Source organism: Sebastes fasciatus, chromosome 20 (genome assembly GCF_043250625.1).
Source record: "Sebastes fasciatus isolate fSebFas1 chromosome 20, fSebFas1.pri, whole genome shotgun sequence".
In the NCBI taxonomy this organism is placed as follows: Eukaryota; Metazoa; Chordata; class Actinopteri; order Perciformes; family Sebastidae; genus Sebastes; species Sebastes fasciatus.
This window is the reverse complement of record NC_133814.1, coordinates 26890550-26915007: the sequence shown is the minus strand read 5'-3', so window position 1 is coordinate 26915007 and position 24458 is coordinate 26890550. Positions and strand designations below refer to the sequence as shown.

The window sequence follows — 24458 nt, the reverse complement described above, 5'->3', positions numbered from 1 at the left end:
TGTGGGCAGTGAGAAACTCTGAACACTGAAGCTGATCTGCATTAGAAAGCCGCCGGTGCTTCACTTCCACTTGTTCTAAGAAAATGAAAAACGCTGTCTGTCCTTTATTGACCTTTATTCAGTTGCATCACTTTGCCACATGCACCTCGGCCTCAAAGCCCGGTGATGATAAAAGACAAAATGAAACCCTGAGACTATCGTGCTACTCTCTTATATTAGGGCCGGGGGAAAAGAGGCTTTTTAGCCTTTTAAAACGTCCTGAAAACACATCCTCCCGTAGATCTATTAGAGTCATTCTGTGCTACGAGAGCAGCAAACATCTCACTTATTGCCCTTTTTTAAAAAATGGAGCAGGGAAGGTTGCGAGCACGGAGCTTTTTTGGAAAGATGAGGGGAGGTAAGGAGGCAATCCAAGGAGCTCCTTTAATCATCATCACAGGCGACTGACAGTCGCGGCCGGTCCGTACAGACTCGGCCAGACAGCCAAACCAAGAAGCCCATCTGCTCCTCGTATCCCTCAACAATGAGCCCGTAATCTGAATAAATGGGCCTCCTGCTCGGCTCACACTTATAATGGCTTCACTCATCACACGGAGCGAGGAGGAAGGGGATGAAGACGAAGAGGGAGAAATGGGGACGATGAGGCGTTAGAAGAAGATTTAGTGCGTTTAAAGTTGGTGTCCAAACTTCAAACTTGGATGTGGTTTGTGGTTTGTTTAGTTGACTTTCAATGACTGTGGCTGCTCTCTTCTTGTCCTTCACTCTCTTTGTTTCAAGGCTCACAGCAACTCATGCTACGTATCATTATCTTAAGGACAGGTTAGGCTATTCAGCAATGCTATCATTATGGTTGTGGGTGAAACTACGAATGTCCTAGGATTGAATATATTTCGAAGGGCTGAATGAGTAAAATCCCTGAAAAAGAACCATTTCAGATAAAGAGTGAATGGATGAGAGAATATGGAATGACAGGAATTAGAGAGGATTAGTGTCAACAGGAAAACAAAGAGGTAGAGGATCGATGATGTTGTGTGATTAAGTCCAGAGAAGAGGTTTGTCTTTTGTTATGTGCGGTTCAACAAACCAAATCTGCCCTCTGGGACAATTAAGTTTGAATGGAAAACCGATAGAAGCCGGATGGCGATGAGAAGTCTCTGTGCCGTCAAGACGCACTACACAATAGAAAAGTGACACTAAACCACCGTGGTCTGGCAAAACTCAACGAGTGTTTGCTTTGAACATGTGTCAGGTTTCACTTCTATTTACTCTTAGCCTTAAAACAACACAGCGACTGCAGAGAAGAGATCAAATTTATCCTGAAGACACAGCCGCTGAATCATCACACATCACCTTGTTCAAACAGTTGTTCAGAGATTTGGGGGTTTCTGAGAGGTGCTGAGTCACATCATTATAAAAGAGCCCCAACAGTTCTTCAAGCTGCCGGCCTGAACTGATCCGAACTGAAACAACGTTGTAAAGCCGGAGCTCTGCTGGAATCCACTGACTGTCCACTGACTGTCCACTGACTGTCCACAGACTGTCCACAGACTGTCCACTGACTGTCCACTGACTGTCCACTGACTATCCACAGACTGTCCACTGACTGTCCACAGACTGTCCACTGACTGTCCACAGACTGTCCACAGACTGTCCACTGACTGTCCACTGACTGTCCACAGACTGTCCACAGACTGTCCACTGACTGTCCACTGACTGTCCACAGACTGTCCACTGACTGTCCACTGACTGTCCACAGCTAATACTCAGGACTGTTTGCTTCTATTTCCTGTTACTTCTACTTCTACGCATAGACTGTTTATAAGAAGTGCACGTAGTCACCGTGACGTCACCCATTGGTTTGTGGACTTGAGTTTGGCATTTTGGCCGACGCCATCTTGGTTTCATCTTGGTCTTTGGCCATCGCCATCTTGGTTTATGACCTTCTCCATCTTGGTTTATGACCATCGCCATCTTGGTTTTTGTCCTTCGCCATCTTGGTTTTTGGCCTTCGCCATCTTGGTTTTTGGTCTTCACCATCTTGGTTTTTGTCCTTCGCCATCTTGGTTTTTGGCCTTCGCCATCTTGGTTTTTGGCCTTCACCATCTTGGTTTTTGGTCTTCGCCATCTTGGTTTTTGGCCTTCGCCATCTTGGTTTTTGGTCTTCACCATCTTGGTTTTTGTCCTTCGCCATCTTGGTTTATGACCTTCACCATCTTAGTTTTTGGCTTTCTCCATCTTGGTTTTTGTCCTTCGCCATCTTGGTTTTTGTCCTTCGCCATCTTAGTTTTTGGTCTTCACCATCTTGGTTTTTGGTCTTCACCATCTTGGTTTTTGTCCTTCGCCATCTTGGTTTATGACCTTCACCATCTTAGTTTTTGGCTTTCTCCATCTTGGTTTATGACCATCGCCATCTTGGTTTTTGGCTTTCTCCATCTTGGTTTTTGTCCTTCGCCATCTTGGTTTTTGGCCTTCGCCATCTTGGTTTTTGGTCTTCACCATCTTGGTTTTTGTCCTTCGCCATCTTGGTATTTGTCCTTCGCCATCTTGGTTTTTGGTCTTCACCATCTTGGTTTTTGGCCTTCGCCATCTTAGTTTTTGGTCTTCACCATCTTGGTTTTTGTCCTTCGCCATCTTGGTTTTTGGCCTTCGCCATCTTAGTTTTTGGTCTTCACCATCTTGGTTTTTGGTCTTCACCATCTTGGTTTTTGTCCTTCGCCATCTTGGTATTTGTCCTTCGCCATCTTGGTTTATGACCTTCACCATCTTAGTTTTTGGCTTTCTCCATCTTGGTTTATGACCGTCGCCATCTTGGTTTTTGGTCTTCACCATCTTGGTTTTTGTCCTTCGCCATCTTGGTTTATGACCTTCACCATCTTAGTTTTTGGCTTTCTCCATCTTGGTTTATGACCGTCGCCATCTTGGTTTTTGGTCTTCACCATCTTGGTTTTTGGTCTTCACCATCTTGGTTTTTGTCCTTCGCCATCTTGGTTTTTGTCCTTCACCATCTTGATTTTTGACCGTCGCCATCTTGGTTTTTGGTCTTCACCATCTTGGTTTTTGTCCTTCGCCATCTTGGTATTTGTCCTTCGCCATCTTGGTTTATGACCTTCACCATCTTAGTTTTTGGCTTTCTCCATCTTAGTTTTTGACCGTCGCCATCTTGGTTTTTGACCGTCGCCATCTTGGTTTTTGGCCTTCACCATCTTAGTTTTTGGCCGTCGCCATCTTGTTTTTTTTCAACCAAAAGTGACACGAGAGGGTGGAGCTAAGCACAACTGAACGCTGATTAAGACATTTTTAGGCGAAGAAAATGTTCCAGTGAACTTTGATGAACTCAGATTATCAGTTGGTCATTATAGAAACATTTAACCTCAAACTAAACTCAAATTGTAAAACTAAACTAAAACCCCTCACAGTGAGCATATAATGGTATTCATTATTATCATAATCCATCAAGACCTCGTCATCAAAAATGTTTAAACCTCAAACTGATCTTAATCTGAAGTCTGAAATTAAATTTACATCCAAAATTCCAATCAAAGCAGAGATGATATATAACCCGTAATCACACGTCAAACTGGAACTCATTCACCTCGGCCACACAGACACAAACGCAGTAAAACCCCGGAGGATGTTGTTGCTGTAAAGCTGATTAACATGCAGAGAATGAAATCCGGCTCGAGAGCAGACACACTGAGTGTAAATGCATTCAGCTCGGCTCCACGCGGACCCCGATGCTGCTCCACTAATTGGTAAGTGGTGCGGTGAGATCACGCAGCACAGTGTGTCTTTGCCACACCACACAGAGAAAACATTAATTTCTCCCCACTTAAAAACACATTCATATACAGACTAATCCCAATTACCTTTGAAGTGAGCACTTCAGCTGCATTTAACAATTAAATGAAAAGAACAAAAAAGGCCCATTAAAAAGCTACCGGCTGCTGTTTAAACTGTGATATTATGGACATAATTAAACGTTTAGAGTAGAGGCCACTGCTGACTGATCACGGCACTGTTGGAAAACCTCATACTCTCTGTCTGTCAGTCAAATGTCAACCAATCAGGGAACCCATCGGCTATCGATTGGACGACGGATAAGCCTCTGGTGCCAGAGGATATCCATCCACGCCAAGACTTCCTCTTCCATGTGCTGCTCAGTGTTTACAGTCTGATTAGCAACTTAGGATGCGAGACTGGAGTTGGAGTTGAGAGACGGCGTGTACAACCAGATTGTTTCACCAGTTTAGAATCGTGAAAAATAATCATGATCTCAATATTGACCAAAATAATGGATTTTTGCCTGAATCCAGCAGCTCTACCGGTGGGTTCCCAGACTGCATTTTGACCAATGCGTTCCGCGTCTTTTGCTCTCCTAACGGATAGTTTACCTGCATTTAACCAAAGCCTGCTTCAACGTGATTGGTCAATACTACTCGGACTACAAACAAAAAGGAACGCCAGATAATCACACTCAACTGACATTTAATTTCCACTTCATTATTCAGTCATCTGACGCATCTGTTCTGTCTCTCTGTGACTTTTTCCAAGATCCAATATTGGTACAAACCAGCACGGCTACATTTTCAGAATCACACGTTTTATATTACTTTTACTCCCTGTAGATTACGACTTGTCTTCGATCCTCCAAATCCAATGGTCTTCCCAGCTTTTATTCCCTTTCCAGCCCGTGTTATTACATTTTGTCAGATATAACGTTATCAGATGCTGTGATCCTCGAGGGTCCGCTCCATTTGTTCGCCTCCTGCAGTCACAACCCAACTGTGTGGTGTTTTTCTGTGGGAGTCTCTGCTGGTCTGAGCCGGATCAGAGGTTTACTCTCAGCTCTCATCACTCCGTCTGACACTTGTTCATATCAGAGCTGGAGGGCGGCTTCACATCAGAGCACAGCATCCGTTAAACCTGTCCAAAGACAGGGTGGTTTATTCACCCTGACTGCCGTCTCACGCTGCACTCGCTTAAGAAAAGAAAACATCTCCTAAAACACACTAATGCTGAGGAGCAGTTATCAGTGTTTAGCTTTGTATTCATGACTCCATTGTGTGGATAACAGGGGGAACAGAAACTGTACATGAAACCAACGACGGAGTCTGATAGAAGAAAATGTTTCAGTGATCAAAATCACTGATTGATTCTTTTATTCTTCTTATTAAAATGCATTCTGTGCCTCAACAATCAGTCAACCGCAGCAATAACCAACATTATAAAGAGAGCAAACAAATAGCACAGTGCACTATAATAAAACAAATCATGGGTACAATGTCCACGCAGAGATACAGTAGTTCAGGTATGATGTATGTTAGTTTGACAGTGAGGTGGAAGCTATATAGGAGCTGAGGAGGCAGCTCACAGCCTGAACACATGATGTTGTAAATCACTAATAGCTGCTCATCACAGCGAAGGTGAAGGCACTTTTATGTTGCCCAGTAATCTTACTGCACATGGTGACTGTGTTATGTAATGTGTTTTATTCACACCTCACAGATGTAGAGAAGTAGAGCAGCGCCAGCAGAGAGGACGCTCCAAATGTTCCACACAAAGGAACAATGGAAGACAACGAGGGCTGAAACTATCCAGTAGTTTCTTTCAGGACTGATATGTAGATCTAGAACGATAAATCTGATCATGACTTCATGTCACATATATATATATATATATTGGTATCGGCATTATGTCTGCTGACAGCTAACAAGAAATCACAGTGGAAATGCCAAAGATATAGTGGAGTTAATTTAAAAAGTATTTGTAAACAGCTCAGCACATATATTGGTCACAATTATTTAAGAATCAAACTAGCTAAAACACAACCTCTCTCCCAACTCGTCAAAGAGCCGCTTGGTCTGTGGCTCTACGCTTCAAATAGTGACGCGCTAGGTACCCCGCTAACGTCAGTTTTGGACGTGTCGGGGACAATGTGTCAGTTTCCGCTCGTTATTTAAATACTCTCTTTCCAGAAATAAACTTCTTTGTTCACATGAAACCTAGAGTTTCTGCTCGTCACATGCATCCAGTTTCTTTTCACAATAAACATCCAACACAGGTTTACTTAGTTTTATGGTTTACTTACGCAACAAAAGTACTTGGTTAAGCATTAAAGACATAAGTTACACAACAAAATCAAGGTAACATAAGTCAACGTTGATTTGGTTTCACATGGGACACAAACATGCACTCGTCACATGCACAGCAGCCCAGTCTCACGCCAAAGTGTGTAATAGACCCGCCTGTCCACCAGAAGAAAGTGTGTCAGCGTCACGTTTTGCGGAGACATGAATATTACACGCCTGCATGAAGGTGCAGTGTTATGAAGTGACGGCCGTCACGTAACGTTTGTCACATGTTTCCCGTACTCTGTACTAAGCTCTGAGGTAATTACGAAGTATATAAAGTGAGAAAGACCACTTGTGGTGGGCGGGTCGGGAGGTGGATGGGTCCAACAAACACCGGACAAGTTACTTTAATGACGTTTGTCGTGTGTTTTGTACTGACGGTTGTCATGTGATGTTTGTCACGTTTTCCGCACCATCATTGCGTTTTTTCAATAAGTGTTTTACCTAGGTTACCTACTTATTTTATGCCCAAAATTGAAAATAGCAGCCAGCACGTCTCCAAATCTTGAACAGTATGGGTTGCTAGGTAGTAGAAAGAACAGAAGAAACAAATCCCCGGCACTCACAGATAAAGTGTCTTTTTTAGTTTATTCTGGGCATAGAAATGAACGCGTTTCAGCTATAAGCCATCAACAGCGTCATCACGTTGATGACGTCGTACAGGTGTGGTGGAAGGGGTTTTCTGCAGCTATTCGGACATCCAACATGTAGCTCTGACCTCTCCAAATCCATCCTTGAGATGTGATGTGGGCAGAATACAAGGAAGCTAGAACTAAAGACACCATAGATCTGCCATTGAAGACAGCAATCTTCAATTAATCAATTAGCTGCACCGAAGCATTTACAACTGAATACTTATGGACATGTTCTCAGTGTGAGGATGTGGTGCTGAAATAGAAAGTTCTCCTCCGCAGCCTCACTGTTGTCCTTTGCTCTTATTGTTAACTGTGCCCCCGGTTTGTTCTTAAAGGATTCAGATCCTGGCCCGCAGCTACTGATGCACTTACTCTAAATCACTCTGGATAAGAGTATCTGAGAGGCTAAATGCCTGCATCTGTCTATATCCTTATATTGTAATTGCCACCATCCTGTATCGATTACACTCAAAAATCCATTGAGCCTAATGTGATTTCATTAAGATACAGTCCAAGTAAGCTATTCCAAACAAATACAGAAGACAGGAGAGTCGATGGTTGAAGTTTTTGCTGCAATATCCGGTCATAGAAACCTTTCCAAGGCCAGGAGACATTGAAAATCGTTTAGGCAGCCTGCAGCTGTTCTTAATGCTTTTTCAATTATTTGTCTATATGTATTCCATGTGAGTTTACAACATCAGGTGAACGGAAGAGAGAGCTGATATTTCCAAATATAGTTATCAACAAATAGAGTATGTAACGTTCTGCAGATAGGGACTACAGATAGGGCTGTTTGTAGTCTTAAAATTGCAAAAAAAAACACCAAAGTAACCCTGAACAGTTTCTTCTAATCCGTTTTTTTTGTTTTGGACAAGTCAAGTCAATTTTATGCAAAAATATGTCTGTATAGCAAACAACACCCTCTATCTTAGGTCCTCAATTTGAATAAGAAAAAAGGCCAAAACAAGCCCTTTTAACAGGGTGAAAAGTGAAATGTCCTACAGTTTTTGTCTCTGTACTCAGACACACAAAGTTTGAGCCGAGACTTAAGTCCTCCAAAATCTACCAAACAAGCTCGGAGACAGAGATACGGGCACGTTTTACCACCCGAAGAGCAAACCAGTGTGAGCACAAGTGTGTTTCTTTGCAGAGCAGGTGAGTCATCAGGAGGTCGCGGCGCCCTGCCGTGATACTTGTTCTTATACTGAATGTTAAGGTAGGCCTCACCGCCGAAACCCAAAGAAGAAACAGGCCTCCCATAGAGTTCAAATACCAGACAGAACTATACTGCGTTGCATCATCCCAACACCGGGGAATAACACAGCCGGGAAAAAAGGACCTCCAAATTAATCCAGACTATAATCCAGAGAGTTTGGGAGGAGAACAATTTCCATAGACGCTTCAAGAAAGAGTATGAGCGTAAAACCATCTCATTAGTGGCTACATGCACTTCTCTCTATCACCTTTGACATAACATATCAACTGTTTTATTAAAGACAACGATCAGATGAGTGAATCAGAATCAAGATCAAGTTCCACAGATAAACTTGAGTGGGATGTTTTCCCTCTGCAACAAATACCAACTTTCAACAGCCAGTAGCTGAATGTCCATCAGCATCTACACAATCCACAAAGATCCCGACTTTCAAAGCCCAGAAAAGCAGTTTCCTCGATCCAGCAAAGCCACTGGAAATCTGCTGATCACTTACCGTACTCAACGTCATAGAACACGATGAACTTCTGCCAGCGCAGCTCCTCCACCAGGGTCAGCATGACGTCGTTGAGGCGGACGGGCGGCCGGGCGGACAGAGTGTAGCGCTGCCCGCCGGGGCTTGGGTTCATGTGGCAGGCAGTCCGCGGCGATCCCTCGCTGTTCCTCTGGACGTACAGGTGAGGGATGTGCATGGCGTCCGTCAGGGACTGCAGCGCGCTGGCTGACGCGCAGCCCGTCGAGGTGACCAACGCCAATATACCCTGGTTCATCAGCTCGCAGGCTGGAGGAGGAGAGAGGAGAGAGAGGGAGATAAAGAGAGCAGTTTAATTTGGTAAAATTGTCATGAATTCATTCTGAAGCACACAATGCACATCGGTGCAGCCAGGGAGAAGTAAGGCTGCTAAAGGAGCCCAGTACTAATGCTAAACGATGTCTTGACCTCTCACTACAGTTATTAGGCTGCATAATCATAAATGTACTGAACGGTCTGACAGGTAACACCAATGCTTATCTCTGACCTACTTCTGAACCTCTAAACCTGCACTCCAGAGCAGAAACTCGGATGATTACACAGGTCACATGTCCGGTCTGTTGAGGCTAAGCTAAAGGTTCATCTGAACGCCACGACAGTCTCAGTCAACCAGCTGTCATCACTGTTTGAGTAGAAAAACAACTAAACATGTGGAACCTGAGGCATGCAGAGAATGGACACAGTGAGCACAAGCATCTCGTTTTCAAGAGGAAAAAGAAAATAGATTGTACACAGGTCGTGCTTTTTGGACTGTCCGACCGCAGCCCATGTGCACCTCTTGAGTGTTTCCACTCCAACACTACGTCTCCAGGTATGTTACTGTACACCTCGGCAGAGTGAGACGACATGAAGGAACATGTTGATCCTCACTTATCCACTTTGGAGAGGTGGAAGTAAATCACAGGTTGCTGTTAACATGAATGTAAACCTGCCCGCCTCCGTGCCCCACACTTCACTTCACTACACTTTACCCACTGACACTGCACATCTAGCTGCTGAATCTACTTTACAACCAACCCCCCTCCCTGATGTTGACGTGCCCCATAAAAGCTGCCCTATGCCCGGTCTAACCTCCAAACACCCACGTTGCTGCCACCCTACAATATTCCTAAGTGCTGCCTCTAAAACTGAACTCCTGTGAGTTCCAAGTCCTGCTGAGACAGTTTCACTCTGTGCTTTCACATCCTCAGACAGCGACAGTATCATCTCCAGCCATCGCCTTTGCACATTTAAACTCCTCTATTAAACCAGATAGCACACAGTGTACACACACAGTGCTGAGGCAGCGCAAGGATGCCAGCTAATCATTCTCTGTGGGCTCGCTCCCTTTGAAGCAGCTACATCAAACCCTGTTAGGAGCCACACAAGCCAGAGCAAGAGGCCAAACTGCAGACGCCACAGTTTAACTTTCCCTCAGGAGCCCCGACTTCTCTGTACTTCTAATGCACACATTTTAATATTAGCGGGGTGGCACCCGTTGGATGTTACTCATCAGTAAAACGACAGCGTTGGTCGTGTGTTCAAACACTGAATCTGACCTATGTTTATGTTGAGTCCTTTTACTGTCCTCTGTTAACCTTCCTCTGGGAGTCATGTTTATCTACATTTTGCTGGAGAGGTAATTGCTGAGTGGATTATTTTCACTGGCAGCATTTTTTTATCCATTTTTCCACTGACTTTTCTTTACACAACCGGATCTCATGGGAAGACGTATAAATAGCACTTTTTCGTGTGTCATGAAAGCACATTTTAGGCTTACTGCATGTCATTTAATGCCACAACCCTCCCTCATCAGCCAACTGCCTGCTGAGGTTGGCCAGAGCAGCCTCAAAGACAGGAGGAGGGGCGTCACACCCCGCCCTCTTAAGAACAAACCGGACATCCCGGACGAGCCCCCAATTGTCACAAACTGGCTCAGGGAATGTGACAAAAAAGGGATTTCCACACAAGGTTATATATAAAACCAAACAATTTATTTACCTAAGGTTAACTTAAAAATGAACAATGGAGCGTGTAGATCAACTTAAAAACAATTTAGGATTAGGCAACACCACTTAGTTAGGATGACGAAAAGATCGACTTTGTTAGATTTTGGCAGGAATACTACGTAGCTAGGGTTAGGAAAAAAATCGTGGCTAAGTTAGGCCAAACTGGAAGTGATGTAACTTAAGTACAGAAGTTCTGTGACAAAAAACACTTAGTTATGTTGAGGAAAAGATTGGGGTTTGGGTTAAATCAACTCCGGAAATCTCGTAACTTAAGTACGGAAATTAGCTTATGTGACTAAAACATCAACGCTAAGAATTACAGTCCATTACTTTTTGTAGGTATATAGCTATGAATGGTTTATGAGAACAGCCTGGTTTAGGCAACAAGGTTTAGGGAAAAACATCCTGGTTGGGCTGAGTATGTAAACCAAGTAAAAGTAAGAAACAACCTAACATAAATACGGAAAACACGTAACGTATAACTTCAAAATAACTCAAGACTTTAGGACATGAACAAGCGGTCTCCTGGTTGAAAGTCCTGTGTTTGCTGGACACATCCACCTCCCCTCCCTCCCGCCATCAGCAGTGTCTCTCGTTTTATTCTACGTCACTAGCTCTGAGCGTAGCATATTCATATAAAAAAATGACACGCCAAAAACATGAACAGCGTTCTTATTGCATGCTAAATGCCTTTTGAATTACAGTGTCATTCATACAACATTTGGTGAGACTGAGTTGGTTTTACCATAGATGCTGAAAAGTTACCTGTTTCTATATAATCTGTAGAGTGTATTACAACATCATCACAGGAATGCAAGGTGCATCATCAACTGCTGTTATTTTAAATGTTACAGTGAACGTCTCCCTTCAAGGGAAGGCCTGTTGTCTACTTTCCTAACATTTGCAAAACCACATGGAGCTCTGTCTCCCCTGACAGCCACAGTTTAAGCCTCTCAGCAGCCCTTTTCATCTCCGGTTAGAGCCCCACTTTCTCTGCAGTAGAAGATCTGTCCGGACTTTAAGGTCAAGAGATGCTCCAAAGTGCAGCAGGCATGTTAGGACGGAGCTCCCACCGGGGAAATGTAAAAAAAAAACAGGAGATATGCATAGGCAGAACAGCAAGAAGCATAGCCAGGTAGTCTTCCTTCCAAAAAAAAGGGAAATTCAGTGGCAGAACAGCTGGCTGGTCGCAGGGACCCTGCCGCTTAATGTTTGATGAGTCAAACTTGGCTGAACTTGGACTGCATCTCTCCGAGCTGAGAACAAACGGAGGACAGCGGCATGCAGGAGACCATCAGCGTTCAGCTGTTCTCTACGTGCACAGAATGCATCTCCATTAAGGGAACAGCACACGCTGTTTTTCAAGACGTGCTTCGTCAGCATCCGGCGGTTTGGGGAAGTGATGACGAGACGATAATTCCACCAACAAAATTTAAATTGTCTAAAAGATAATGAGACAAATGTGGCCTCCGTGAAAGTGGAGCTAATGAACTTGCACTGAAGCATTTAGAGAGCAATCTAGTATTAAATTAGTAAATGTGTTTTTTTGTGCTAAAAGCCCCTCCAGATAAGATCGGAATCTGACTCATCGGGTCAATTTAATAAAAATAAATCAGTGTGTCACTGCTGATGCACACACGATGGAGGTCAGGATGGGGACTTTCCTCAACAGCTTCTTGAAAATGAGCCTGAAGGAGCTACTAATCCACCAGCAACTTTATTATTCCTGCTTTCTGTGGAGGGTTTCAGTTTCAGGGCCGGAGAGAAACATCTGGCTCTTTAGCTGCGAAATGTGTCACTTTCTTTACCAGCTAAGTTCCTCTACTTTCTGCTGCTGTCCAGGTGTGTACAGTGTACCAGAGCTTGTTTGATGATCACAGGTGCTCTGGAAACAAGGTGGACGAGAGCCCAGTTGCAGGACAGACAGTAAAAGGGTCGGAAATAGACTGAACAATGGTAATTTCTTTTAGTCAAGTGAACCTTTTCACATAGAGTGCTCCAGGAATGATGTATTTTTGTAGGCTAACCAGGAAATTAGCATCTCCTTGGTTCCCTCCAATAAAAGCCAATGGGATTGTTCCATTGGGTTTTGGATTATTGCAGAAAATCAGCTCTGTGGCAAACACACGTTAATGATATTTATACGTTTTGTTCATCAAGATAATCTCCACTAATAATTTTGAAGCGTGAATACAATCACCAGAAGTAAAAAGCTAACGTTAGACCACGGTCACATGAGCGTCAGTAAACACAACAAGGCTGTAAAGGAGGACAAGTCGGTGTGATGACATTTAGTCGTCTCATTAACCACTTGTTAGACGCGTAAAAGCTTAAAAATTCACAAGTGGGTTATTATTGATGCATTGCACGTTGTACAACAAAACGGATCATCTAGCGGGTCATTGTTGTGAAATACACAATAATACAACAATTATCCTTTACTTCAGCTTGTGTTAACCACTGACCTTATTTCAGGCATCAAACTAAAAAACAACTTAAAAAAAACATTGACTTCCAGACGAGGGAACAGGAAGTGCTAAAATGCTAACTCCTTTCTGGGTTTTAGGACTCATTCCTGCAGCACTCTATTGCATGTAGTCATTTGGCCCACTGCCAACTGAATTAACGGAGATAAATTAACGTAAAGCAGCCGATACCGGAGGTTTGCGGGCCTCTAACAGGTCCGATTGATAGGGAGCACAACTTTCAGCCCAAGAGAAAACAAGAGAAAATGGTAAAATGGTCAGAAACATACTGAATTCTCTGAAGAGTTGAGAGTGCAAAGTTGATGGTAATGTGTTTGAGTCAAGTGAACCCTTTCACATTGCATGTAGTCATTTGGCTCACTATCAACAAAAAGAAACACTGATTAGTGTTTAGCTTTAAGGATCAGGGAAATCATTTCCCAGCATGCCTCCTCAATAACGCCCTGTAAATCTCAATTAAACAAAGATCCATAACGGGTCACGTGTCTTCTGTTGATGGCTCTCCACATGACAAGAACAATCCCATGTTTAATGAGCCTAGGAGCATCAGAGACTGATATTCACAGTCGGTCCGGCGCTGAAATCACCGAGGACCAATTAGCATAATATACTAGAATGGGACTAATGGCTTTGGAGGCTTCGGCGACATAACGCCAGTAGCTGCTGGAATAACTCACTCCAGCTTCCAGCTGAAATGATTTGGGTTGCGACGTGACTCACTCGCTCTACGAGTCCACAGTGAGTCATGGTTTCATCTGTGCTAAATGAAGCCTGCGCAATATTTAGCCGAAGCGACTACCCGTGCATCCTAATGACACTTACAGAGTGACTCCTACCAGACGGCGGGAGACAAAAACCATTAGAGTCGGAACAAGACAAAGATCTCCCGCCTCCGCCTCTCTCCTTATTAGTGTGATCTTTATCAATATCTTAGCTCCTAAATGAGCTCACAGAAACAAACATCTTATCCTTGAGCAGTGATGGGTTTATACAGAATGCTGCAGCGGTGACTGGATGTGATTTAGATGCAGAGACATGATGTCTAAATATCACATTCAGGAATACCCAGTCGGAGTGATTTGTCGAGGATGTAAACATCCTTACAGCTGCCTGCAATCTTCTCTGGGTAAACAGATGGTTTTCATAAATGAGAGGAGAATATGTGCCTGTGTGCAGTGAAAGAGGCGGTAACACAAACCTGGCATGTGATGCATTAGCAAGCTGAAAAGCTTTAATATTATACAAATCAGCATAAGCACCACCGCAGAGATGAGAACTAATGGAGATTGTATATGCAGTTTCTGGTCTTCTTGGCTTTCTAATACATCACATCCTAAGTAGCTAATTATTCGATAGTAAAGCACAATCTCACTGAGTATGATTAAGGAATGAAAAAATGTAGAATTCACAGAATGAAGTCAATGAAATGCAAACTACAGCTTCTCATTAAAGGTCTTCCATCAGACTGCATCCCTTAAAGAGCCTCAGTGACATCCCTGCTCCTCTTCAGTTGATGCATTTGGGATGAAACCATCACAAGCATGCAGAAAGCTCCGACATAAAAGCATCATTTACATTCAGCCATCTAATTAAAGCCCATCTCCAGTGTGTGTCATCCTCCAAGTTTACGCAGGCGCTCTCATGCTGGTTTGAGTCTGAGCAGCAGCAAACCGATGAATCTGTTCATCTGTCTGTCAGTTTGTCTTTCTAGCTAGTTAGCTGTAGTTAGCTAATTAGGTGTAGTTACACAGCAAACGTGTGACATCAGGAAGACGTTCAGATCATGTCTGTGTAACGTCCGTCAGTCCAGACCCACTTCTGTACGTCTGGTGGACGTGGAAGTTGGGTTCAATATTTGAACGTCTGGTTAGGGGCCTTTTTGGACGTCTGTGGATGTGCAACTCAGGTTGACATCAACAGCTGAACGTTAAAAAGACGTTCAAAAAAGACGTCGCAAAATTTCATTCTGCCTCCTCAGTGGACGTCTTTGGACTTCGACACAGACGTTAAGTTGATGTCTTTTCGACGTGTCTTTGCTCAGTGGGTAGCTGGTTAGGTGTAGTTAGCTAGACCAACTTGTTGCATCAGCTATAACAGAGTTTTCATTTACATTCATTTGGTTTTTCCAAATTAGTTTAGTGTGTTTATTTTCACAATGGCATTTATGTGTGCGGAGAACTGGTGAAATCAACGTAGTCGATTACAGGAAAATCCCACCGGCAGAATTAACACAACACACTGACTGTCTCTCTCTCACTCGCTCTCTTCTTCACTGTCTCCTCCTCCAGGAGATAAATGAATAGAAAGCAGCTGATACTGGAGGTTAGCGGGCCTCGAACAGGTCCGAACGACGGGGAGCACAACTTTCAGCTCAACAGAAAACCAGAGAAAAGTCCTGTTAGAGCTGCGGCGTGCGGCGGTGCGGCTCCTCGGTGCAGCAGCAGCAGCCAGACAGCCGCCTCACCAGGAGGAGACGGTGAAGAAGTGTGAAAGAAAGAGAGAGAGAGAGAGAGAGAGAGAGAGAGAGAGAGAGAGAGAGAGAGAGAGAGAGAGAGAGAGAGAGTCGGTGTGTTGAGATAATTCTTGTCTCATTTGTGGTCTGATAAACAGTAAATTAATCTAATACGATGCAATCTGGTTGCCATGGTGATGAATTACATCTGACTATTAACCACACCCCCATTCTCTGTTTGACAAAGAACGTTGACTAAAAAACAGGAAGTAAAACTCTCTGGCGGGGGGCTTTAATGTACATGCCTAATAGTTTAATATTAAACATGTGTTAACATTTGCTATACGAGCTGTTCTCTTACTTATCTTTTTATTTTTCCAGGATTGTATGAAGTCAAACGCTGACCCACTTTCACCGGTAATACGCTGATTTCCATCTAAGGTAAAACAGTAGCAGGCAGAATGAGTCCTGCAGCCACTCCACTCTGGCAGCTTACCAGCCTGCAATAAACTCCATGTTCTGGAAATGTGGGATTCACTGACACCAGGTTGCACTCAGAGACTCTCGTGTTGCCTTCCAGCGCTCCCTGACCAGCTGTTCATCAACTCTATAGCAGCCATCCTTCAGACATCTCAGTGTCTGTTTAAACATCTACTGTATATATATCTATATATATATAGATGTATATACACAGCCTCCCATCTTCTGCTTCTTCTCTACCCGCTGTGGCCTGCAGATAAACAATTAACAAGTCACACTAGATGTCTTATCTGTAACTTCCACATGTTGGAAATGACCTTAGTTTCTAATACAGTGCACGCTCGTATCAGATCATCTGCTCATCCTGCTGCTTTTAATCTCACCTCCACTTTTTTCACGCCTTCTGGCTCCACGAATTAAGACGGCAGCCGGGTTTGTTTTTAAAGTTCCTGCAACACAATGCGAGGGGAAATGAGATTCAGTCATGTGTCGCTGCAGAGGGCAGGGAAGCACAGATAATCGATAGGCGGTGGAAACAGATAGCCAGAGTGGCATAACAAAACAAAAGGATTAGTGCTACCAGACAAGGCCTTATTGAACAGATCAGTGGCACGAGACAAAGCAGGAAGATGGAGGGGATTCTCTGCTTCTTATTCCCTCTTTGTCCTCCTCTGCTGTCTGTCTTTAAAGCCCAGACACATCATGTCTTTTCATTACAGTATTAATCCACCAATATTTTCATGGAGATGAGGATTCATGTTGCTGCTGTTGATCAATCAAAAGATATATAGCACGAGCAAACAATAGCACGGAACGCCCATTTTTAATATTCATTTTTCAGCTCTCCTGCTGAGGGCGACTACGAATCTATTTGCCAAGTATGAGTTTTACCACCTAGAGGGGATATGGTAATGCAGCTGAGAGGCTGAGAGGCTGAGAAGCAGAGCGACTGTTTGGCTTGGAGAGAGAGAGCAGGAGGTGGCCTGAGCTCAGGGTTCACATGATGGTGTTATCCACAAGACAAGTGCTTAAAGACGGACGTGTGTTTGTTCTCAGTGTGACATAGTAGAAGTACAGGTGTAACAGAACATACAGACATTAACACTAGGGATGCACCAATACTTTTACTAGTACTACAAGTAGTTACATTTGGGTACTCTCCGATACCGAGTACCGATACGAGTACTTCTCTGTGCCAAAAGACCCTCGTTAACAGCCAGCTGGAGGGTGTGAGCGACACACGGGATGACTTTGAGAAGTCATTAATTCCAATTTTACAATAAAATACGCTGCTATTCGTAGCATCAGGCTCTATGCTGGATACACTATTATAGATCCCACATTCTTTCATACAAGCTACTTGACACAACACTGTCAAGCTACTGTTCATGCCGGCGGAAAATGTCTTTGTCAAAAAGAGGAAAAGTGGAAACAGTGTTGAGTTTTCCTAGAAAAAATGGATTCCTATTTCTCCACCATTATTTTTTGCAATATTATAAATAAATAATAAACATTTAAAGAACAAAAACTAAACCTTTCATGATAAATTACATATTTGTCATTTAGATTTAATTATTATAATTAATTAATAATTATAATTCTAATTATTAATATATAAATAAATAGATTTATACATTGTTCTTTGTTTATAGAATGAGAGACACACACAGACACACACACACACACACACACACACACACACACATTGTGTTCAACATGGCTTCCTCCGCCCTCGGAGCTCATTTTTCACCTTTGAGGGCCGATGGGGGCTTAAATCCTCTCATGCTTAATTAAACTATCTATCTCCATGGATCTGGAGCCCCATTACCCATAACACCCTGCACCACAACACCACACCACCCCCCCGACGCCTCACTGAGCTGCTGCTCAACAACGTCTCTGTTAATAAGGGGTTGAGATGAATGACCTGTTCGGATCCTAATGGTGCACACCAGGACTTTATTACGGTTACTTCAGCCTCCAACCAACCAGCCGATGCCCTGTGGACACTGGAGGACTGGGTGTGTCTTCATACATCGTCTTACATCTCTATGTGTGCATACATGTTTCCTTTTATAATAGGGAAAGCCACACTGAGAGTAAGGGACCCTCTCTCTCAGGAGTCGTGATGAATGTGGTCACAATAGCTGCCTTGTGAGGGCGCGAAGAGGAAAGGTCACGTTGTTACCTGAAGGAAAGAAGCTCAACGCAGCATAATAATAATAATAATAATCAAACTCACACAAGCACCTTGAGATTTCACTGTGTTTTAAAGTCCATCCATCCATCCATCTTCAACCGCTTATCCGGGATCGGGTCGCGGGGGCAACAGCTCCAGCAGGGGACCCCAAACTTCCCTTTCCCGGGCCACATTAACCAGCTCTGACTGGGGGATCCCGAGGCGCTCCCAGGCCAGAGTAGAGATATAATCTCTCCACCTAGTCCTGGGTCTTCCCCGTGGCCTCCTCCCAGCTGGTCGTGCCTGGAACACCTCCCAAGGGAGGCGCCCAGTGTTTTAAAGTGTTGAATTAAATTTATTATTATTATTAATATTATGGACGTTTGGTTGCCGTCACCAAACCCCATTTGGCAAACTTTGGGTATCCAGGTGTTCCAAATGGAGAGTCCGCTTGGTCCTATCCTCACTAAAACCTTTATAGAATCTATGTGCTTTGTGTTATTTATATCTGCTTTGGCTCAGTTGTAGTCGAGGAGTAGCTGAATGAATTCAGTGGCGTCTCTGTGCACGGCATCATTGCTATAATGCTGCTATCCACTGTCTAATCTAGAAAAAAACATTTTAGGTGAGGATAAAAATGTAAATGTTCCTTTGGTTCATCCCAGTTTACTCAGGCATAGTAACAGTCACAATGTTACTGACACTGGGGATGAATCCTCTGAGGTCTTACCTATCCATAGAGACCAAGATCATGCAGATAGACCTGCTAGTTGTGGAGCTATTCCTGATTTATTTTGGGGATGTCTGGTGTTAGGTGAACCACAGCTCCCAGCACCCTATAGGGCTAAAGAGGTTAAATCGTCTGCTTGTGCAGTGAATCACTTTGTAATGTTGAAACTTGCTGCACAGGACCATCATAGAAGTAGTAGTAGATTGTCAGATATTATCCTCTCTTGTTTATTCAGCTGATGTTTTAATAGATATCTCATTTTAAAGGCAGACTGTATACCGATATCTCCTCCCTGTTGACTATAATGAGCAGTAATGTAAAGCGCTGGTATCTATTACGGTCTGAATAATCCATCTCTAAATAATAAAATGAATAGTGTGTGTACATATGAGCTGTATACGGGTTCAGGCCTCAGTGGAGACACAAGCAGCAGGATGAATTGGAGAAGTTGTTATCAGTAATGAGTTTCAGGCCCGGACAGAGCTAATGTGCTGCAAACAAAACAAAACCATTAGCTGTATCCAAGCCTCATCTCGTCTCGTCTCGTCTCTGCCTCACCCTGTTTCTTCTTTCTTCATTCACACGCTCACTCCGCTCTCTGGATGCTTCTATTGAACCTGAATGTTCAATCTGTTAACCACATTTTGTGTGTTTTTCACCTGCAGTGCAAAGAGCCGCGCCCGATTCAACCTGGATCACTTGTATTTGGGGGAAAATGTTGGTATTCCATTAAATGCGGCGATGCCTCCGTCCTGCAGCACTGCTTGGACAGGTTTTATCACCTGTCTGTGTGTGTGTGTGTGTGTGTGTGTGTGTGTGTGTGTGTGTGTGTGTGTGTGTGTTACTAATAACCCAATTGCTTTTAAAAGAAAAGCAGAGCAGAATTCCCGAGCTCCATCTCAGCCAATTTCGCCGCCTCGGCAGGTAGAACGACCTGATCTCATATCGCTGCCTGCTGCTGCAGCTGCAGCTCTGCTCTGTATTCATTCATTCACCACTTACCAGAACCAACTGCTCCCCTGGGGGGGGGCTGCAGAGAGCTCTGACTGAGGGCCTCACAGCTGCCACGCTGCTGCATCTCTATCAACCACTCTGAGGCAATTTATTATGTAATGATTTAGAAAAGAATAACAGCAATTATTAAAAAATGTTCACCAGTTTAATGGAGTTAATCAGTGTAGTCAAGTGTGATGGGTGTGCAGCCTGAATCTGACTCATACTGAAGGTTTCAGTGATGCTGGGCGTTTGTGTTCCAGTGGGTGGAGCCAACAACTCAACGTGGGCGCCATATTGGACAGGGCAAGACTGGCCCCTAAACATGTACAAGTGAACGAGGCGCTGCTGTTCTATCTGGATCAAAAGCACTAGAACGTAACGTGAAGTTAACATCACCATTTATTTTTATTTTCCCAAAACGTTTAATAAAAAACTGTTAAATACGTTAACGTCGTACGTTAACCTGGATCCGCAGTCTGTCCTTCCATACGGTGGGATTCAATCAATAATTAGGTAATTATTAAAAAATAGTACCATCATATCACATTTTCCTTTAAGCATTTGTCACATTATCAACTCTTCGAGTTAACGTTAAATCTTTACAAAATGTCTGCTTCCGTAACATCAGATAAGAGCTGGCTAACGTTCCTGATTGTTAGATAATCAATATAAGCTAATGTTAGCTTATTGATGTTCATATCTAACATGATATTGTGTTTAAAATATGAAATGTATTATTAAAACAATGTATTGTGTGTCTAAGTGTCTAATATGGGCAAGAAATAAAACTGATGGCATGTCTTGGTTAACAATTACACTATTAGATTATTTGATTTTTTTATGAACCTCTAATATCACCATTATTTCAATAAATTCAGATCATAACTAATATTACTATACTTGTATTTATTGTTACCATAATTTATGTATGTACTACTATTTGCCTGTTATTCTGATTGCTCGTATTAGTTAGTACATAATAGTAATTAGAGTAGCAGTGTTAGTGGTAGACTATAGACTGAAAGCATGATCACTAAAACAAAGGAAGACATTTCATTGTATATTATATTATATTATATTATATAATATTATATCAAATTATACTATATTATATTATATTATATTAAATTATACTATATTATATTATATTATATTGTATTATACTATATTACACTATATTAAATTAAATTATACTATATTAAATTATACTATATTATATTATATTATACTATGTTATATTATATTATATTGTATTATACTATATTACACTATATTAAATTAAATTATACTATATTAAATTATACTATATTATATTATTTTATATTATATTATACAGGGACCTCTCTTCAAGTATTAACCTTAAACAAGGAAATTAAGTCAAAGCCATACTTGACAAACGTGAGTTTTAATAATTCCTTCTGATAAATGAAATATTTTCTATCAGGTCAGTAAGTCAGTTCATGTCAGCCGACGGTACACACTCGTCTCCTGAGCGTCTAGCAGCGATTAGAGCTCGACTATCCAGATTCTAAGTAACTGGAGACTAAACTTTATTAGCTACACCACGTAGATCATTAACCCTTTAATATAATAACGACTGGTTGGAATCGGTTGAGAAATGTAGACGTTATTAGCTCCCCCTCAGTCTTGCCCTGTCCAATATGGTGCCCACGTTGACGTATCGCTGTAACGGGCTGAAGTCAATGCCGAGTGGATGTAGTCTATGTGCACAACAGCTTATTCAACTCAGCTGCAGGACCTTTTGACCCAATAACATACACAGCAGCTGGAGCACCGCACAGTCCTACAGGTGAGGGGATGGTTAGATGGTTAGTGGGGAAGTTAAACGTTGACCGCTGGCGGCATTAATGCCATTTCCTCCGCATTAAACTAAACAAGATGGAGCACTACATGTGTAGGCATGTGTGTGTGTGTGTGTGTGTGTGTGTGTGTGTGTGTGTGTGTGTGTGTGTGTGTGTGTGAGGCGGGGAAAGTGAGTGTGTTATAAGGCGAGAGGTAATGATGTATTAGTGAGAGCGGGATCGTCTCTGGGGGGCATTCATCACAATGAGACAGCTGAGGGACAGAGCCATCCATCAGCCTCCACTACAACACAACACAGACAGACACACAGACACACAGACACACAGACAGACAGACACACAGACAGACAGACAGACACACAGACAGACAGACACACAGACAGACAGACAGACAGACAGACACACAGACAGACAGACACACAGACAGACAGACAGACAGACAGACAGACACACAGACAGACAGACACACAGACAGACAGACAGACAGACAGACAGACACACAGACAAACAGACACACAGACAGACAGACAGACAGACAGACAGAGAGACAGACAGGTGGACGTCTGACGGCAATCAGATCTGCAGACTGACAGGACGGGCGGCGAGATGGAGAAGTAGGAGTCGAGATGGAGAAATAAAAGAATAAATGAGCGGACAAGACAAAGAGACAGGTGGCCGGCAGAAACAAGTGAAATGGACAGGAAGACAGATAGACAGGCAGACATGGAGGCAGACAGGTAGAGGAGCTGATAGATGCATCATCAATCGGTTGTGTCACTTTCTGAGGGGGAACCTACTTTACCTCAGCCTCCTTTACTTCATACACTCATTTCCTATATTTCCCAGAATGCCTTTCCACAAGCTTCAGGTAAGCAAACACTGAGCGGTAAAGGTCCTATTATAAGCTAACAGACACAGAGAAACAACATCACCATCAGTTAAGGTTGCAGCCCGGATAATTCCACATCTCATTCATCCTATTATATTTATGTATGGATGTACACCCACCTGGCACACCATCCAAGTTTCCAGTCTTAGCTCTCTAGCAACTCCTACGCAGGTTCACAGAAGATAACCTGTACTATACTGGAAGTGCACCAGACCAGGCAACACAGGAAGGCGTATAAATAGCACAACATTACACGGACACTCCTCGTGTCACAAGGACGCATTTGAACCTTTTTGCATGTCATTTGTACGCCACGCAACACAACTACAGCAACATCCACAGTTCAGTTTAGGCAACAGAACCACTTAGTTAGGTTTAAGAGAAAAACCTCATGGTTGGCTTAGTAGTAAACAAAGTGAAATGTGTACGGAAACAACGCAACATAACTACAAAAAACACGTGACAAATCTCACTAACGTAACTTGCAAAACAAAACACCGATCTTGAACACTGGTTTCCTGGTTAAAAGTCGTGTGTTTGTTCAACGTATTCTCATAAAACGGTTTGTATGATTATCTTACAAAAAAGTTATTCCTCCTTTTTGGTTTGTTTTCCTACGAGTAACACGTGTTAACATCCGCTCAATACATGCACACAGTCTTTACAAGATCAACTTCTGTGTTCACAAGAAACAACTTCCTTAGGTTTAGGCAAGAAAACTACTTAGTTAGGTTTAGGAAAAGACGGTGGTTTGGCTTAAAATAACTCCAGAAGTGGCGTTACTTATGTGACTTATAAATCAACGTTGACTTGTGGTTTCACACGGGACACAAACGGCGGTCTCCTGGTGAAAGTCTGGTATTTTTAGACCGACCCCTCCACCCGGACCTCCTCCCTATGCGGCGTTCTGGTGCGGCGATTACATACAAATTGATTTTGTGAGGTATAAACATATTACAGTGCATCTACTTTTCGTAGATACAGCTACGGACGGTGTACAAGAACAGTTTGAATCACCCCAGTCCTTCAAAACCTCCTCTGGCTCCACATTCAACAACATCACAGATGACCAATAACTAGCATTGCCCTCTCTGGTTGCCACACCTCTACTCCCCAGTGTCAATCTTCCTCCTGTTTTGATTCCCTCTGCTCCTCATCCTCTGCTGCTGGAGGAAGCACATTTATTCTACCTCCAGTATTTACATTTCAAGACACGCCATGCTTGTGTCAGCATGCAGGCCGGTGTGGAGGCTCGGCCAGTTTCCTAAACACACAGGATTAAACCTCTATAGGCTCACCGTGCAGTTACAGAAACCCTCCGATACTATAACACCATCCTCCTCTCTGCTATCTAAAGCCTTCTTACATAAAGGTCAATCAATTAGATGTTCTATTCTACATGCAGGATTCCTGTAATGGCTGCGGAGGAATTATACCTGAATCATATATGTTCACTGAACCCAAACGAACGGGTGCTTGGATCAGCGCTCGGCGTCCACAGTGGGCATGTGGGAGTGCACGCAGTAACGTAGAGTTTTAACGTTGATGGCAGATGGCTCACACACGATCAAACTCTGGACTTGTTTATCCCTGAAACGCAGCCACCAAAACGAGCACACATCCCTCAAACAACCAATTTACAGACTTTGTGAAGCTTAAAATATTCAATAGACGCTGAATGTGTCTGTGTTAAACAACCAGCGGCTGCTCGCTGCTCGCTGCTCGTGTCTACACAGCGAAATGAGTCCGCCTGTAATTGTGGATCTTTTGGTTTTGTTTGGCCACAGCTCTTAGAGCCCATCTGTTTGGTGGATTACGGTTTCTGTGGTGCCAACAAACAGCGGCCTCTTCACAATCAACCGCCTCACTTGAACCATCCAGAGCTCCTTCATGGCGGTGTGAGACTGAGGTCGGGTTATATGTG

At 43.1% G+C, this 24458-nt stretch overlaps 1 protein-coding gene across 5 annotated transcripts in view; it reads right to left on the bottom strand.

Moving 5' to 3' along the window:
- grid1b (glutamate receptor, ionotropic, delta 1b) overlaps window positions 1–24458 on the bottom strand; it is a 533969-nt gene that overhangs the window by 267444 nt on the left and 242067 nt on the right. For all 5 annotated transcript variants that reach the window (XR_012591834.1, XM_074619402.1, XM_074619404.1 and 2 more), the window contains exon 3: window positions 8476–8760. Coding sequence is in view for 4 of the 5 variants with exons in the window: in XM_074619402.1 (XP_074475503.1) it covers window positions 8476–8760 (285 nt within the window). In the remaining variant the exon portion in view is untranslated. The remainder of the gene's footprint in view (window positions 1–8475; window positions 8761–24458) is intronic.